Raw genomic sequence first — 15175 nt, 5'->3', positions numbered from 1 at the left:
CGAGTATTTTCCAAATAGAATATCATTTCACTCATTGCCAATCCTGAAGCCAACGACTAATGAATGTTAGTGTATGTTAAATAGGAATGGTCATTTGGTCATTAGATGAAGAACCCTGATATGTTTTTGTACTGTTAATTATTTGGCGAGGACTTACGTTGTTACTCCAACAGTGCTCCCAGCATGCAATGTGAAGCTACCAGTGGCGCTACTGTTTCCTTCCAGGGCAAATGTCTTCTTTAATGGGCTGACAGCAAATCCCTGATCGTCTGTGATGTCAACAGCTATGGTGGTCTTGCTGTCCCCGGTGTTGGTCACAGTGAAGGGGATCTTCAGATCTTCGTTGATGTACAGAGACCCTAAGGGATAATGAAAAGGAGGTTGCAAGTTTTAAAAAAAATGAATCTATTACACAACTAAGAAAAACGTGATCAGTACTGGGTATAAAATAGCTGTAATGTATATCCCACACACCTCCCCACCTAACACTGCAATTGTGACATTGGAGAACCTTTTCAAGAAACGCACAAGTATAGCTATCAATGATTGTTCGTTCGTTCCTTCGTTCGTTCCACTCCACACGCGAGAATATTCAAGCAAAATGAAGGCGGACTAAATATACTTTATCTTGACCAGACAATCTACTGATTGACGTCATGAGCTGGGCATGCATCAACCAATGACATGCATCAACCAGATGCGAGCCAGATCACCTGATCCCGTAAATGGCCTCTTACGACAAGCATGGGTTGCTGAAGACGACTAATTCTGTATCTTCACGGGGTAGTTGCACATAGTAACGATGCTAACGCACCAGCAAGGGTTCCTATTTGTAGTTTGACAGCTATGGGGGATATCTTCCCTGGGTCAAGTCGCTGCAGGGCGTTCCCTCCATCATCAGTGCCTTGTATAGTGACTTGGAACGTCTGAAATGGGAATATTTCATCGTAAAACATGATGTGATGAACATCACTCTCGGCAGACACAAACGGGCGGCGAACACCACATTCGGCCAAAGCCAAGCATCACTCTCGAACACCACATTCGGCCAAAGCCAACAAACGGGCGGCGAACACCACATTCGGCCAAAGCCAAGCTCAAGGAACATCACACTCAGCGGACACAAACGGGCGGAGAACACCACATTCGGCCAAAGCCAAGCTCAAGGAACATCACACTCAGCGGACACAAACGGGCGGAGAACACCACATTCGACCAAAGCCAAGCTCAAGGAACATCACACTCAGCGGACACAAACGGGCGGAGAACACCACATTCGACCAAAGCCAAGCTCAAGGAACATCACACTCAGCGGACACAAACGGGCGGAGAACACCACATTCGGCCAAAGCCAAGCTCAAGGAACATCACACTCAGCGGACACAAACGGGCGGAGAACACCACATTCGGCCAAAGCCAAGCTCAGGGAACATCATACTCGGCAAACACCATGGTGTCGGGCCAAGTGTCGTGGCGGACACAAACGTAAACACCACCATGGATGCTAAGGACTGCACAAGGTGCTGTGTGGAACCGATTGTTCTACCGACATGTCTAAGGGAGGTCACGGTCAACATAGACGATCTTCCGCACTGCCAGGTTTGTAGGTAAGGTGTTGAACGTGACTGCACGGTGTGACGATAAACATCCAGACACAATATTCCAAACTCCAGTTGGTCATCATATATGCATGTATACAATTCAGTCAATAATAATAATGAAGTGATGGATGTTTAACAAACCTTAATCGGCAAGGTGAATCTTCCTTTGAATATAGAAGCAGCCCGACCTCGACCCTGAGTCAAAGGAGATAACTCTACTGGACTTCCCTTACTGTCTGTTAGAACGACCTGAGTGATCCCCCCTATCTTGTCTATTGACGGGACTGTGATGATTACAGTAGCAGCATCACCTAAAATAAGCAACGTTAATTGTGCAACACAACAAAGCAGTCAGTTCTCAAATCAGTTTCATGGTAATACATATGAAGACGGCACACCCTTTTTGTTTGCAAATGTATCACATTGGGTTCTCGCACCCCATCAGCCGATACGTTGTCCAGTAAATGACACATGGCTAAAATGAACGAAAAGGGAACAATAGTTTTTTTAACTTCACGAGTAGATCGAACTATCAGCCAGTCCTTGATTCAACATGAATCTTCAACAGCATCTTTCTCCACGATGCTCAATAATGGGTCATAGACATCTCATTTGTTACAAAGTGCTCAAAGAAAGCCTCTAAAATCAACCCTTTCACGCATTGTCCTGCTGCCATTCATGAACACATTGTCCTGCTGCCATTCATATGAACACATTGAACACATGTCCTGCTGCCATTCATAACACATGATTCACACATTGTCCTGCTGCCATTCATGTGTATGAACACATTGTCCTGCTGCCATTCATATGAACACATTTGATAACGTTTATAACCATTTCTCAATGTTTTTTCTCAAATCGGTATCAAAATTCAAAAGGGTCCCTTTCTAAACCTCTTTCCTGATTAACTACGTTTAATTCTCGTAATGGATAAATTGTTAGAACAACAGTAAGAAAACCTTTCATCTGGACTTTCAAATCCAGTATTTGTTTCGCCGTGAGGGCTTCGCCCCAGGACTGAGTGTCCAGGTACCTGCAATGGGTCTTCCTGTAATCTCATACTGGAATCCGTTCATGGGGTTTGTCTGTACAAACTTGGTGCTGAAGTCGATGGTGCTCTGGGCGGTCACCTCCAGGTCCCAGTGGTAACTGTCCTTCTTCGTCAGATGCCATAATCCGGGCTGGGGGGACTGCAATATACATCATAAAGAAACCATATCTCCCGGTTAATTGGTACATACTCATGGAAGGAAATGGTGGAATGGCTATTTATGGAGTAGATATGTGCTCTCTTGAATTCTTATGTGAAAAGTGATCAAAAACGTTTTACTTGGTATTTTACAGAAGACACCCGACACAAAATATTGTGGGTGTTATAATGTCACTATATATTACCAAATACAACAACTAACTATTTTTTCTTAAAAAATCTTTTTGTCCTCCGTAGTCTATTATATCTTTTTGTTTATTTCAGTGATATAGTGTTGTCTTGTTTACATTTCCTGAATCAAATCTTTATTGTATAATCCGCCTGAAAGTCCTAACTGCTATAAACAATATGTTTCATAAGCAAACCACACCTTTATCTTGATAAATCGAACTCCGCCTCCAAGATCTTTGATGGTTACATTTCCAACAGTTGCCATGGGGATAACGTTACCTGGAAATATCAACACAATGGATGATCTATGGTATTGTCATGTGGGGAATTTGAATGTTGATAGTAGATTACAGCATATGCTGTGACAATCAGTATAACATCATCATGAAGTACTGGAGATACACGGATAATACCTTAGGGATTAACTTTTCGAGCTTGGCCTTCACTCAAGACAGATACCACACTAATGGCAGACACCTTATAAAGGCACCACCATTTTGGTTTTCAAGGAGGTCGATAAATCACTGCAGACAGTTAAATCGTACACATGAAAATTTCACATCATACACCAATCATCTTTCAAGAGCGATTACTGTACAAACAACTATGGTCATAAGGAAGTGAAAGTGGTGATGATTCATTATTATCATATCAACCTTGATTGATTCCGATATATCTCCCAATTTTCAATCCTTAATTGAAAATTAAGTTCCCCTACCTTTTAAAGATTATACATTCAAATCAACAGCCAATAGGTGGTGACGTTCAGGAGAATAGAATTAGAACTTCCTCAAACGTTTTCATTACTGCTACACATCAGCTGTTAACGCATCTGATAACTTGTCTCTGTATCTGAGGGTAGCTAACTCACCGTGTGGGTCAGACAGGGAGTTGACGGGTTCCCCCCCCTGAGGCCGGCGTCTGCTATGATCTTGATAGTCACCTCTCGGATAGTGTTATCAATGGGAATGGGAATCGACTTCCCAGCCGTTATATCAACTGCCATCTTGAGAATAGTCGCGCCGGATGTTGTCGCAGATTCCTGCCATATGTTTATATTCGTTATTATCTTTCATAAAATTTGAGAGAAGTCTGTTCATAATCATTGTTGCCATTGACAAGGGAATGTGTGTTCACGACGACATATTTGGTTCATTAACAGAACATTTCACGTCGTGACACAAAAGCGCATGACTTCATAACCATTCCAATGGATCAGTTGGCATTCATTTGAATTCTGAGTATGTAAAAACTAATATCATGTCAGGTAGTTTTCAAATTGTGTGTGTAATTACCATTGTAGCGGTTTATAATGTTTACCTTGATAATATCTGACATTTTTCCAACGCCGGATTTATCTGTGGTGTAGACGGATCCTCCTGAAGCTGATGCTAGACCAGCGTACAGGTCAGCGCCTGCAGATCGCCTCGTCCGGGAAGGTCCTGGGACATGTTGTATGCTTTAGTAAAGTATATGATTACGTACCATCGCTGTTCAGCAAAAACAGCAAACGATAACTGAGATATAAGTGCATCAAGTTCATTTGCTCAAGAACAACGCCTTGAAGAACTCGTACCCTGAAGACGTAATCTGTTCCATGTCTTCCTCGTAAACAACGTATGACGTTCCTGATGCCGTCTCCGTCGTCACATGTGGGTTATTCGCAAGATATATCCCATGTACTCACATCATTCAGTTTATGTGATCACAAGCTGGGTTTACCGTCACTTTCAACATTATTTTAGTTACATAACGGTTTTGGAGATAGTGTTGCAATCTTATGCATAGTCCGCCAAATTCAAGCTGTGTCAGTCTGTTCGATAAATGATGGACTCTGGAGAAAATATACCAAAGACCGATATCATGAGCAACTCCCAACGTCAGAATACGATGACATGCAACGACGTCAACGCTTCATTCATCTAATGCAATTACAAGTACACGCTATTTTGAACCTATTGAAACCTTGATCCTCATGACCACAGTGACTATCTACACTACATATGTACCTGTATGTTTCTGTGATGTATTTACACAGCTCCTGGTCAGAACAAACTCCACGCTCAGCTTCATTCTGGTCAACAACGCAGACACGTGACCCCATCTGTCCAGGTCTCCTGGCTTCATGTTGGTCAAGACATATATCTTCGAGCCTTGGTCCATCAAACCGGCAGCTGGATAGAGGCTAAGCGGGTTACATTTAGAAGTTCCAGACGTACAAAATAAAAAATGCTAACACCAGAGAATAACAAGCTTCGATTATCCGACGAAACAGATTGTATTGGGCGAGAAAGCAAAATCTTATTTAAAAATTATATGAATTATTCACAGCATACCACTGTTTATGGCGGTGTTCACCAAAACACCTGTCCTGCATTACCGATAGCACCCACCATTCACACAAATCGCATAAAATACAATTTGTGTAAAAATAGCATTCACTACAAAACCTTCTTGAATCAGTATGTTTTACGCGATACCAATTTAGTTATTGAATCTAATATCCGTGGTAAGACATTACCTAGTTGGAGTTTGTTTGTGGAACAAGCATTACTTGGCCTATGATATGACATCGACAAGCAATCATCGACCAGACATTATCAAATCTTCATCAAAGTGCCAGATCGTTTACCGTCACTGTATTTAACAATGTCTTGTCAGTCATCCTTGATGATTGTAACAACTTTCGCTGTCATTTATGAATATGGCCTTTGTATTCACCTTAATGATAATTGGTTTGATAGGTTAACATAGGACGGGATACTATATATATATGTCTGAAGATATAACACAAATATCGACCGATGTGGAACAATTCTCGATTCATGTTTATCAACTATCATCCCATGTAGACACACTCAAATAACGCCCGTAAAAGTATTGCTATTTTTGCCGGAATATCTTAACTTTAAGCTTGAAACAAGGGTTGTCATAGCTTCATCCGGGTACCTGCCTGTACTCACCAGTCTCTAAAGTAGTTAAGGCTAAACTGGGACACGGTCTGCTGGTGTTGGGTTCCAGGGTTGTCAAATACTGGAGAACACGATTCCCGTCCTGGGACGTGATAACATCGGTGCTGTCTGCCAGGATCCAACAGAATAAACACTTGCTCAATAATCAGACCAGTTTAGGCTAAACATGTTTGTAGAAACTTGTGTACACACCACGCAACCTTCTATAAATAAAACTGTATTATAGAGACTACCATCATGCAATCATGTCCAACTGCAGCATTACGTCTGACCTAAACAGACTTAATCCTTATAACAAAGACAAACGAGATTAACCTTCAATAATTATTCCAAGGGAGATGGGGTGGCGTAGAATTCGATCTCTTGGTTAAAGGCCCAGGTTCGATTCCTTCATGGGTATCATGTGAAGTCCTTTTCTGGTGGCCCCGCCGCGAATATTGCTAAATGGGGCTTAAGATCTCACTATTCACGGTTATAGCATTCTAATATCATGCATTGTTGGAAAATCTGCATTAAACAGCGGTTTTCCACTTTAACGAGGATTTGTTCTTCCAAGAACAAATAAACATAAAGGATTGGCCTTATCCAGATTCACTACCTGAGTCATCTTGGCTGACTACCACATAATGACGCCCTTCAGTAGCAGACATTATTCTCGTGACACTTTCCCGTGCTGTTGCAATGCCCAGGGAGTCGCCAGCATGGACCACGAATCCTATAGAGGCCGAAAGTGGTAACTGTAAAAGCTCACCAAATTTCCCGTCTCCGATCAGATGTCGTAATCCATATACTGAAAGAAACAAACTCATAAGAGTATTTGTTTTTAATTGTTTAAAGTTTTATTGTTTTACTGTTCCTATTTGAATGATCTCCCTGCTCAGTTGCTGATGAGTGCATCGTGATCAAAGGGTTTAATACCTGGGTGAATGAAGAACGCCGTGGTGTGTCGTATAGCTCCCTCTGCCGCCTGTTGGTGGAGGTAGTAGTGGGGGGATAGGCTGGGGTCGCTGCTGTCCTTGTTGATGCCGCCAGTTGCAGCAGACGTCGTGCTGGATGTGTCGTGGGGGCCGCCGTGACTACATTTGCCAGTCTGGTGAAGACTTGGATTTCCTGATACAGTAGAAAATGCATAACTGACTTTGTCATTTTGAAGAAAATGTGTGAAATCCAAAATATGAAATCTAAAATCCGATCATGCACCCATGGGGCATAGGTAAAGAAGACTCCTTCAAGGGCATAATGGGAAGTGAAGTCTTTTTCTGTGGTCCCCCGCATTTATTGGCTCTTCATCATCTCAAATGGTTGAATTGTCTTTAAACAAGTATTTTGCTGTTACCGTTATGTGAATCTTAGCCTATGCTGGTTCTGTTTACAACCTAAATTAGTACTTTCTTCTTGAATAACAACTGACGCGACATAACCAGCATACAGCCACAATACGGTTGCCAGTTCCTTTGTGAAAACTTCAAAATAACTACTGTCCAGTTATATTATTGATATACTCTCACAATACGTTAGCTAGTATCTAATGTCCAGTCGTCTGTCTAATGTTTCAATGATCCAGTATCTAATGTCCAGTCGTCTGTCTAATGTTTTAATGATCCAGTATCTAATGTCCAGTCGTCTGTCTAATGTTTCAATGATCCAGTATGTAATGTCCAGTCGTCTGTCTAATGTTTCAATGATCCAGTATCTAATGTCCAGTCGTCTGTCTAATGTTTCAATGATACAAGAATGTGACGCTGAGAAGATGCTTGAGGTTGGTATCAAGAGTGTTAAACATTATTATTTTCATTCGAAGATCGAAGAAATAAAAGCAGCAAAGACTGCTCGGGTATTCCCGGCACAGTCAGGCTGGTTTTCATCAGATCAGCACCTGTTCCCTCTACACTCAACAAAGACAGCAAATGGGACCTTGCCAAAGAAACGTTGTCCAGTCGAACCCACAAGAACGTTTCTGAGAAAGTGCTCTGTCAGTGTTTCTGACTCTCCAACACTGCAGCCCACTGTATTACTCAGCGTGTGAGAAATGATGTGTTCCTTGTTACTCCTCCACACTGGGTCAAGAGACTAGAAGCAGGGAGACTATATAACGTAATGTTGTAGATTATCCCTGCTAGAAGGGACCAAATGTAAGGCACTGAGAACAAGGGTTCTTGGATACCAACGTGACATTTCGTGAGTTATTATTGTTAGTAATCATAATGATAACAATAGCATCACCACTACTCACTTTCAGGTTTCCTTCTGTCCTGACCACTTCGGTAGCCGCTGGTCAGATGTCCATCAACCAATAAGTTACCGATACACAGGGTATCTGTGAGTGACCTTCAAGAAAGAAGTAGGCAAATTAGATGCGGCTTCTGATAATGAGACGTGACGTTTAGTACAGTAAAACGGTACCAACCTGCATGATCTGCACGTGTCCATAGAGAATGGCGCCTGGTCCATCAGAGGTTCACCGCGAATACCTGTGTGTGTTGAAATATATACAGTACAGTGCCCAGTGCAAGAGTAGTGTATATTTTGTAATCATGTAACCATATCTTTTGTAATCATTTGTTGAAGAATGTCATTCGTTTCCTCAGGTCGTATTATTTGTCCTTTCTTTCATTTTTACCGTCTTTCAAACATCACGTTATCTACATGTTATTTTTAAAATACAACCTCCGTCCTGGTAAACACTCTCAGGCAACATTGCAGTTGCGAAAATAATTAAGCGAATATGTTTTTTCCCATTAACCTTTTAAACTAACGACAAGCACAGAGGTTATACGCACATCCTACCCAAATACTAGTACACATACCCACAAATATGCATATCAGGTCGTATAGCATCTAAAGGAAAAACATCAGTTGACAGTTTTGTAAATAATGCATAGACGGGGTGTCAATGTTATTGACATCCAAAAATACATTTTTTGATGATATTTTTTGATTGGGACGAAAACTTGAGTTGAACAAACTGACAACGTAAAGTACCTAAGGCGTCATATACAGCAGATCCCTTCATTTCCGGCCAGTTGGTATTGCTGTAGAACATCTGGACAACGTGAAGAAACTGACCAATCAGATGTCGAGCTAAGGCATAGTCTGGCATGGACTTGTTTAGTTCATCTACTGATGCTTCCCGTAACAGCATCATCTTCTCATTTGCTGGGGAAGACAGTAGCGGCACGTATACACAAAGGGCAGTGTACTGAGAGCGACCATCGTTAGGCCGAAATGCTCCCATAAGCAGACATCTTACCTTGCCAGCCATTTGGAATATTTACATGATGACGCCTGTTTTATTTGCGGAATCCGTTTCATTTCTTTATAACATTTAGTATACTTCAAGCCATTAATACAATATAGAAGTCTTGAATAATAGATCATCTATGTAATTTGTTTGAAGAGTTAACCTTATAATGTTCGCCTGTTGTAACAAAATCAATTGAGTGTCACCTTCTTTGATGGCCTCCCCGTTGACGTGCCAGGCAGCCTCGGAGTAGTGGTCCTGGTCCACTCTGTTGTTGGCCTTCACGATGTCATCGATGGCCTCCTGGAACCGCTTCTCAGAAACAGTTCCTATTATAAAAAATGTTTTAAAGTAATTGTTGTTACCTTTAAAGCCACATGCTTTTTTTTTGTTGTATAGTGCTGCTCATATTAAGGAGACATTGAAATTGTTTCATTAACGTGCAGTCATTAGTTTTGAACGACCGCCACTAAGTTGTTGAGAAAATTAAAAAAAAAAAAAAAAAAGTTGTTAAGAACATTCAAACGACATATATAAAACCTTTGCGCTGATGATAAACCACTAAGACATGTCCTAAGAAAGTTCATAACTAGTGTTGTTTGTCAACCAAACTAACGCTGTGACCAGTCGACTCTACATGAAACCCCGCCACTACTATAAATCGTCTCAACGCTATCTAGTATTGTTCCACCATACACGGGAGGTCTTCGCTTTACATCAAGCAAACTTTAGGACAGCTTTAATCAGACTCCCTGTTTAAACCAACCTCCACAATACTCCTGAGACAGTTTCTTGGCTGTTAGTTGTTTGCTGCTGTCGACATCCCTGCTTCTACCGAATTTTCCAATAGGTATCGAATCCTGACAAAAATCCGCCACAGCGCTCAAGATGGCGGCCTCTGTGATGTCCTGGTGGGTGAAGTCAGACGACGGAAGGTTGAACCTGTTAGGCAGAAAGCCCAACACGCAGACGACACACAAAAACAAAATAACGAATTTCAATCCAAAAGACGTCATTTCGTTGTTACTCTTCACTGTCTTCACAATCAGAACTACTTCCGAGACACCAACGGGAAGTACGAGTTGTCTTCACACCTTGAGCCAGATCAGATTTACAAAATATGCCACAACACACCAGCAACTAATACTTACGATCTGTAAATAGTTAAAACAATCAACAAAGTCACAATTCCGTTGCTGTATCGTCTCCTGGTGGTAATGGTAGGCAGTTCTTAAAACAGATCAGAGTATTCAATTTTAAAAGATTGCTATAAATTCAGATTTCTAAAAGACAATTTGACCCAGTCGTACAGGACAAACTAACGGAAGCTCCTTCGTGTGGTTCTAATCAGAGCCCCCTCTAACAATAAATGATACCCTAAGCTGACCGTTCTGAAATATATCGTGGCGGAACTCTTATCGCCAGCCGGATGTTAACACATGCCAATGATCATCTGTACGTCATAAGACTAAATACAGATTCACCGTACTCACTAATCCATGCATCATATATTAAGTACGAAGTTTAACTTTTAGGTCGTACGGATTATCTCGTCCTGAAGAGACATGCACACATTACAGTCCTGAAGACACACGCTTCGTTGGCTCGATAAAGACCCGGATAATCACATGGGTACAATGCCGATTTCTGGTGCCCCCGCCGTGATAGTGGAACCGGCGTAAAACCAAAACTCAGCAGTCAGTGATAAACTCGGATACACGCAGTGCTTAGTAAACCCTTAGCAACAACTACAATGTTTGTAGTCACTAAACAGATAACAAACGTATGTACAATTTACGAATCTGTAGAGTAGGAATGTGGCGACATATAGCCGGGTTATTTTGTCCGATGTCTTAAGATCACAACTTGCCTAATAGCACTGACAGAACCAATAATCATGAGTTCGAATCTCAGAATGACCTGTATTGGGAAAACGGAATACATCAGAAGTGATTTCGGCTTCCTTTGACGTGAAGTCGACATGGCGCAGTGGTAGTTATTCCAATACAGACTGTGACGAAATCCTTCCCATTATCAAACGAAAGATCTGACGAAATGTACAAAACCCTTTCATTCACATATGAATATCCACTGAGAGTAAGAGCACACAGCCTTATATTCTTTTACAAACCTCTGTTAAAATATACTAAACTTTGTCGATGTTTGAAAGATATCGTTACTAAAATGTAATCTACCACATGTAATATACCGTTTAAACTACGTGTATATGCTATCAGTTGGGCATTTAAAAAACGATAAGATATCTATCTCATAAACGATTTACGAAATTTATTGTTAAGTACATAGTCATGCTTAGAGAAAAGAAAAGTAGCAAAAACGAGCACCTACAATTCATCAGGATTATATCTAACGTGTATCAGGTTTGTAACGACACGATCGCATTAAATACCTTTAAAAGATCATTTAACAATCAAATCAGCAGTCTTAAATGACTTAAGACTGCTGATTTAAATGATAAATGATCTCTGGAATTCAATGATTATGTCTGAGTCTTTATATAAATGTTCTCACACACACTGACAGACTGGGTGTGGAACGTGCACCTGAGTGACGGCGACAGCAGGTCAGCAGTGCACATTGATAAATCTTCTAACCAAAGCTTTACATTAGAAAAAATAAACTTTAACGGGTGTACATTTTATTTCGAACAAGAAACCTGATAAACAAAGGACAAACAATTCTTGAAAGAGAACGTGACTGTGTCTAACAAAGTTATGAAATTTGAAAGATACAAAGAAATACACATCACAAAGGTAGTTGAGCAGATCAAACAACCGAAGTTGCAGTTATCACAGTAGACTCAATAAATATACATCCACTTATGTACATTGGCTGTAGATATATTCCGTGCTGGACAACAATTCAGGACAGTTGTAGTAAGCACGTCATAATTAGGAAGATGAAGTAATCTTTGGCCTAATGATTGGTTTCAATAATAATGAAGATAGATCAAGTATATATGGATGAGAACTTCTTTAATTCTAGAGCACAACGTTTCACTAAACATCGTGCTCTAGAATTAAGGAAGTTGTCATCATATATACTTGTTCTATCTGACTTCCAACTTCTAAAATGACACTCAAAGAAGTAATAATGAATATATTGAGTAATCGGTGCAGCAAACTTATAACAGATTTCATATATATCACATATGTGTGAATACTTCTAAAGTCACCTAATTACAGGTTGTTTCATTCACATGTACTTTTATCTATCGACGTCTTAAAAGTATTTGCCTGATATTTCACGATTCAATATCTGAATATTATTATTCTTTGTCGACCACGTTGTAGCTTTAGGAATATCCAAACTCGTTGAAACAACTCTGCAATATTCATGTTATGAGTAATTTCTAACCGTAAACTGCTAGTGATTTAACATATCATTATTACGATTTTATCTCTTGAAAACGTTAAGACTGCACCTAAAATCACACTCTGGGTGATAAAGAAACTATTGTAATGTGAAAGAAATGGATGGTCCTATTCCTCTTTTAAGTAGTGTATGTATGAAAACGAAACGGTTCCATCTGCAAATACCTTACTAAAGACATATCAACTACTAATATGAATGAATCGGGCGATCTTTATCCTCTTTAGAGTTGTATATGATTTAACACGGAAAACAGAAAATAAACTGACGGACAAAAGAAAGTACACACCTGATGCTTTAAAATGTTTTCCTAAAAACAGCGTAATATGTAGAAAAGTGTTTTGATTGCGACTCACAAGTCACAAACATTGTGTACGTGTTGCAATAACACCATAGATAGCGTACCCATTTGGAACATTGCTAGCAAAATATTTACGTTTTTTTAATAGTCTCAAAACACCAGATGTGTACTTACTTTTGTATAGTATTTCCTCGTGAATCCATTCAATGGTTGATAACACGTAATACAACACTGCCATTTAATCATGTCCGTGGAATACACTGTAAATATCACCGGTATGGAACCCAATGTCCTCCTATGAACACACACATGTTGTCCAAGTATCTAGTCCCAAGCTGTGGTTCTGAACCTGCCAGTATTAGTGGATGGGCTGACCGATGAACACGTCCCGTATTTGGTGATGAGGACTGCCACAAAAACTATCCCCACCACCGCCGCGACGACCCCGACGGAGATCCCAGCAATCGCTCCTGTGGATAGCGTGTCCTCTGCCTCAGATTCCTGTTGGGCATATAAGTGATGGGGTGAAATGATGCCACCCTTCAAATATGTTGGATGTGTCTAAGAAAACGTACACATGCATTACCTCGAGTACATATACATTATATATACAATCATCAGTTAAGAAAAGATGTTATTGTCTTTATTTCAGGTGTGATTTTGCATAGAATATATTATTTTCTTCATCTCACGGATAGTCATAAATCAGCAGTCAGCATTAGTGGCGGGCTAAGTTGCTTTGTTTTTCGGGTAACTGAAAACAAGCCAGCAGGGGATCCGTTATTCAAAGACTGTATGTAAACAACCCAAGTTACGTCACACCTTAAACGTTTACCACTTCAGTGAAACTCATGGGCATGGCTATGGTACTAATAAACCTAGAAACGTAATCGCCGCGACTCAGGAATCGAACCCATAATCAAAGGTCTCTGGCGTACCTAAGGGAGGCAACTCTGGACAACGAATTTCAGCGAGTTAAGCAGCTAAACAGCCGTGCCCGTGGTAAGACCTCGGATAATACTGTCTGTTACAAGATGACACAGATGACAAGTTTGATTGATAACAGTTCAAGGATGTCAGGCAACACTGTCTGTTAAAATGAATTCTGACTATTCGCTTATGGTAATAGGGACTGCATTGTATCACCTTCAGCTCGCACCTTGGAAACAGAATAGGCGTCGAGAATGTAATCACATATGACGTACTTGAAATGAACTTTGTAACTGTTTAGACACGTTTGACCTTTTGTCTGAAGACAATTACTTGAATGAACCCTATCGTCACTGGTATGATTTGCTGGTTCAAGATAATCCCAGTTTTCCGAATTACATTCATGTTCAAAGAAGCGTACTGCATAACAGAGGCATGTTTCCGTGATCGTGGTGCTCTGTCTGTTGTTAACATCACATACACGAGATATAATACTTGTTCCCGATTAAATGTTATTCCTGGCACGACTTAGTTTTATGTAATTGAAAAGAGGAAGATAATAATTCGTAGATGGTCAAATACTCAATATGAACCATTTCTTCTCTTTTGGCAGGTAAATAACTGACTGTGACACCCAAACATTGAAGACTGACAAACCGGTATATCACGTACTTTGTGTACCTCTCCATTGTCTGAGTTAGTTAGATCGCTGACTTCGCACCCTTGCGATTAGGTGCCTCAGCCCCAAAATACTACAATACGTACTTCATTGGGAAAGTGTAATAAACTGTAGCATATGTTACAGGTAACTAACTGTCAACTTCCGTAACATGTACGTATAAGAATGAGATGTTTTACTATTCGGATGGAGGGTGTTACATTGGCGCGTAGAAACACAATGGTTCGGCGTCAGTAAGACATGGGTTCGAATCACTGTTTGGACAATAATTTTCAAAAATAAAAATCTAGACTTTTGCAATCGTATATTGTTTTATATGTTATGATTAACCTATATTTCAAATTTGAACAAGATCGGTGAAGAAATGAATATTTAAGAAAATACTACCTCTGCACTCATTACATAAATGAGTGGAGGTATTTCGAACGTGTATTTATATTGGTACATAAACAAGCATACCTGTGTGTCTGAAACGTCAAACTTGCACTGTCCTTCATTGCGAGCGACGTCAATGACGACAATATACGTCAGGGGGGTGCAGCATGTGGACCTGGGGGAGAGAGGAGACGGCAGTGAGTCATGTTGCACGTCGTTGTCAGCAGTATAACAGCTGCGTCACGACACTGTGCACGCTGATGTAACCTGGACTAAATATACCAGTAGTGGTTGGTGTA

General features: G+C 40.5%; 2 protein-coding genes across 4 annotated transcripts in view; both read right to left on the bottom strand.

The window, feature by feature from the left end:
- LOC124278644 (von Willebrand factor A domain-containing protein 7-like) overlaps nt 1-10575 on the bottom strand; it is a 33896-nt gene extending 23321 nt beyond the window's left edge. The window contains exons 1-13 of one of the 3 annotated variants that reach the window (XM_046714411.1): nt 9965-10575; nt 9405-9527; nt 8940-9113; nt 8365-8428; nt 8191-8285; nt 6876-7067; nt 6556-6747; nt 5949-6065; nt 4995-5159; nt 4306-4427; nt 3857-4027; nt 3185-3264; nt 2653-2794 (exon numbers count right to left, since the gene is read on the bottom strand). In XM_046714411.1, the coding sequence (XP_046570367.1) occupies nt 3229-3264; nt 3857-4027; nt 4306-4427; nt 4995-5159; nt 5949-6065; nt 6556-6747; nt 6876-7067; nt 8191-8285; nt 8365-8428; nt 8940-9113; nt 9405-9527; nt 9965-10214 (1701 nt within the window). In that variant the 5' untranslated portion in view covers nt 10215-10575 and the 3' untranslated portion in view covers nt 2653-2794; nt 3185-3228. Of the gene's footprint in view, nt 1-157; nt 360-814; nt 927-1742; nt 1913-2637; nt 2795-3184; nt 3265-3856; nt 4028-4305; nt 4428-4994; nt 5160-5948; nt 6066-6555; nt 6748-6875; nt 7068-8190; nt 8286-8364; nt 8429-8939; nt 9114-9404; nt 9528-9964 lie in introns of those variants that run through there. The other 2 variants (XR_006899143.1, XM_046714410.1) reach the window with 2 other exon arrangements.
- A 1388-nt stretch (nt 10576-11963) lies between these two features.
- The window catches only part of LOC124278563, a 24108-nt gene continuing 20896 nt past the window's right edge, over nt 11964-15175 (bottom strand). The window contains exons 15-16 of the mRNA XM_046714290.1: nt 14961-15051; nt 11964-13393 (exon numbers count right to left, since the gene is read on the bottom strand). Coding sequence (XP_046570246.1) covers nt 13217-13393; nt 14961-15051 — 268 coding nt within the window. The 3' untranslated portion in view covers nt 11964-13216. The remainder of the gene's footprint in view (nt 13394-14960; nt 15052-15175) is intronic.

This window comes from Haliotis rubra, unplaced genomic scaffold, assembly GCF_003918875.1.
Source record: "Haliotis rubra isolate DU_JTF1 unplaced genomic scaffold, ASM391887v1 Scf24, whole genome shotgun sequence".
NCBI classification, from domain to species: domain Eukaryota; kingdom Metazoa; phylum Mollusca; class Gastropoda; order Lepetellida; family Haliotidae; genus Haliotis; species Haliotis rubra.
Note: the sequence above shows the minus strand (reverse complement) of the source record. Positions and strands in the feature narration are given on the sequence as shown.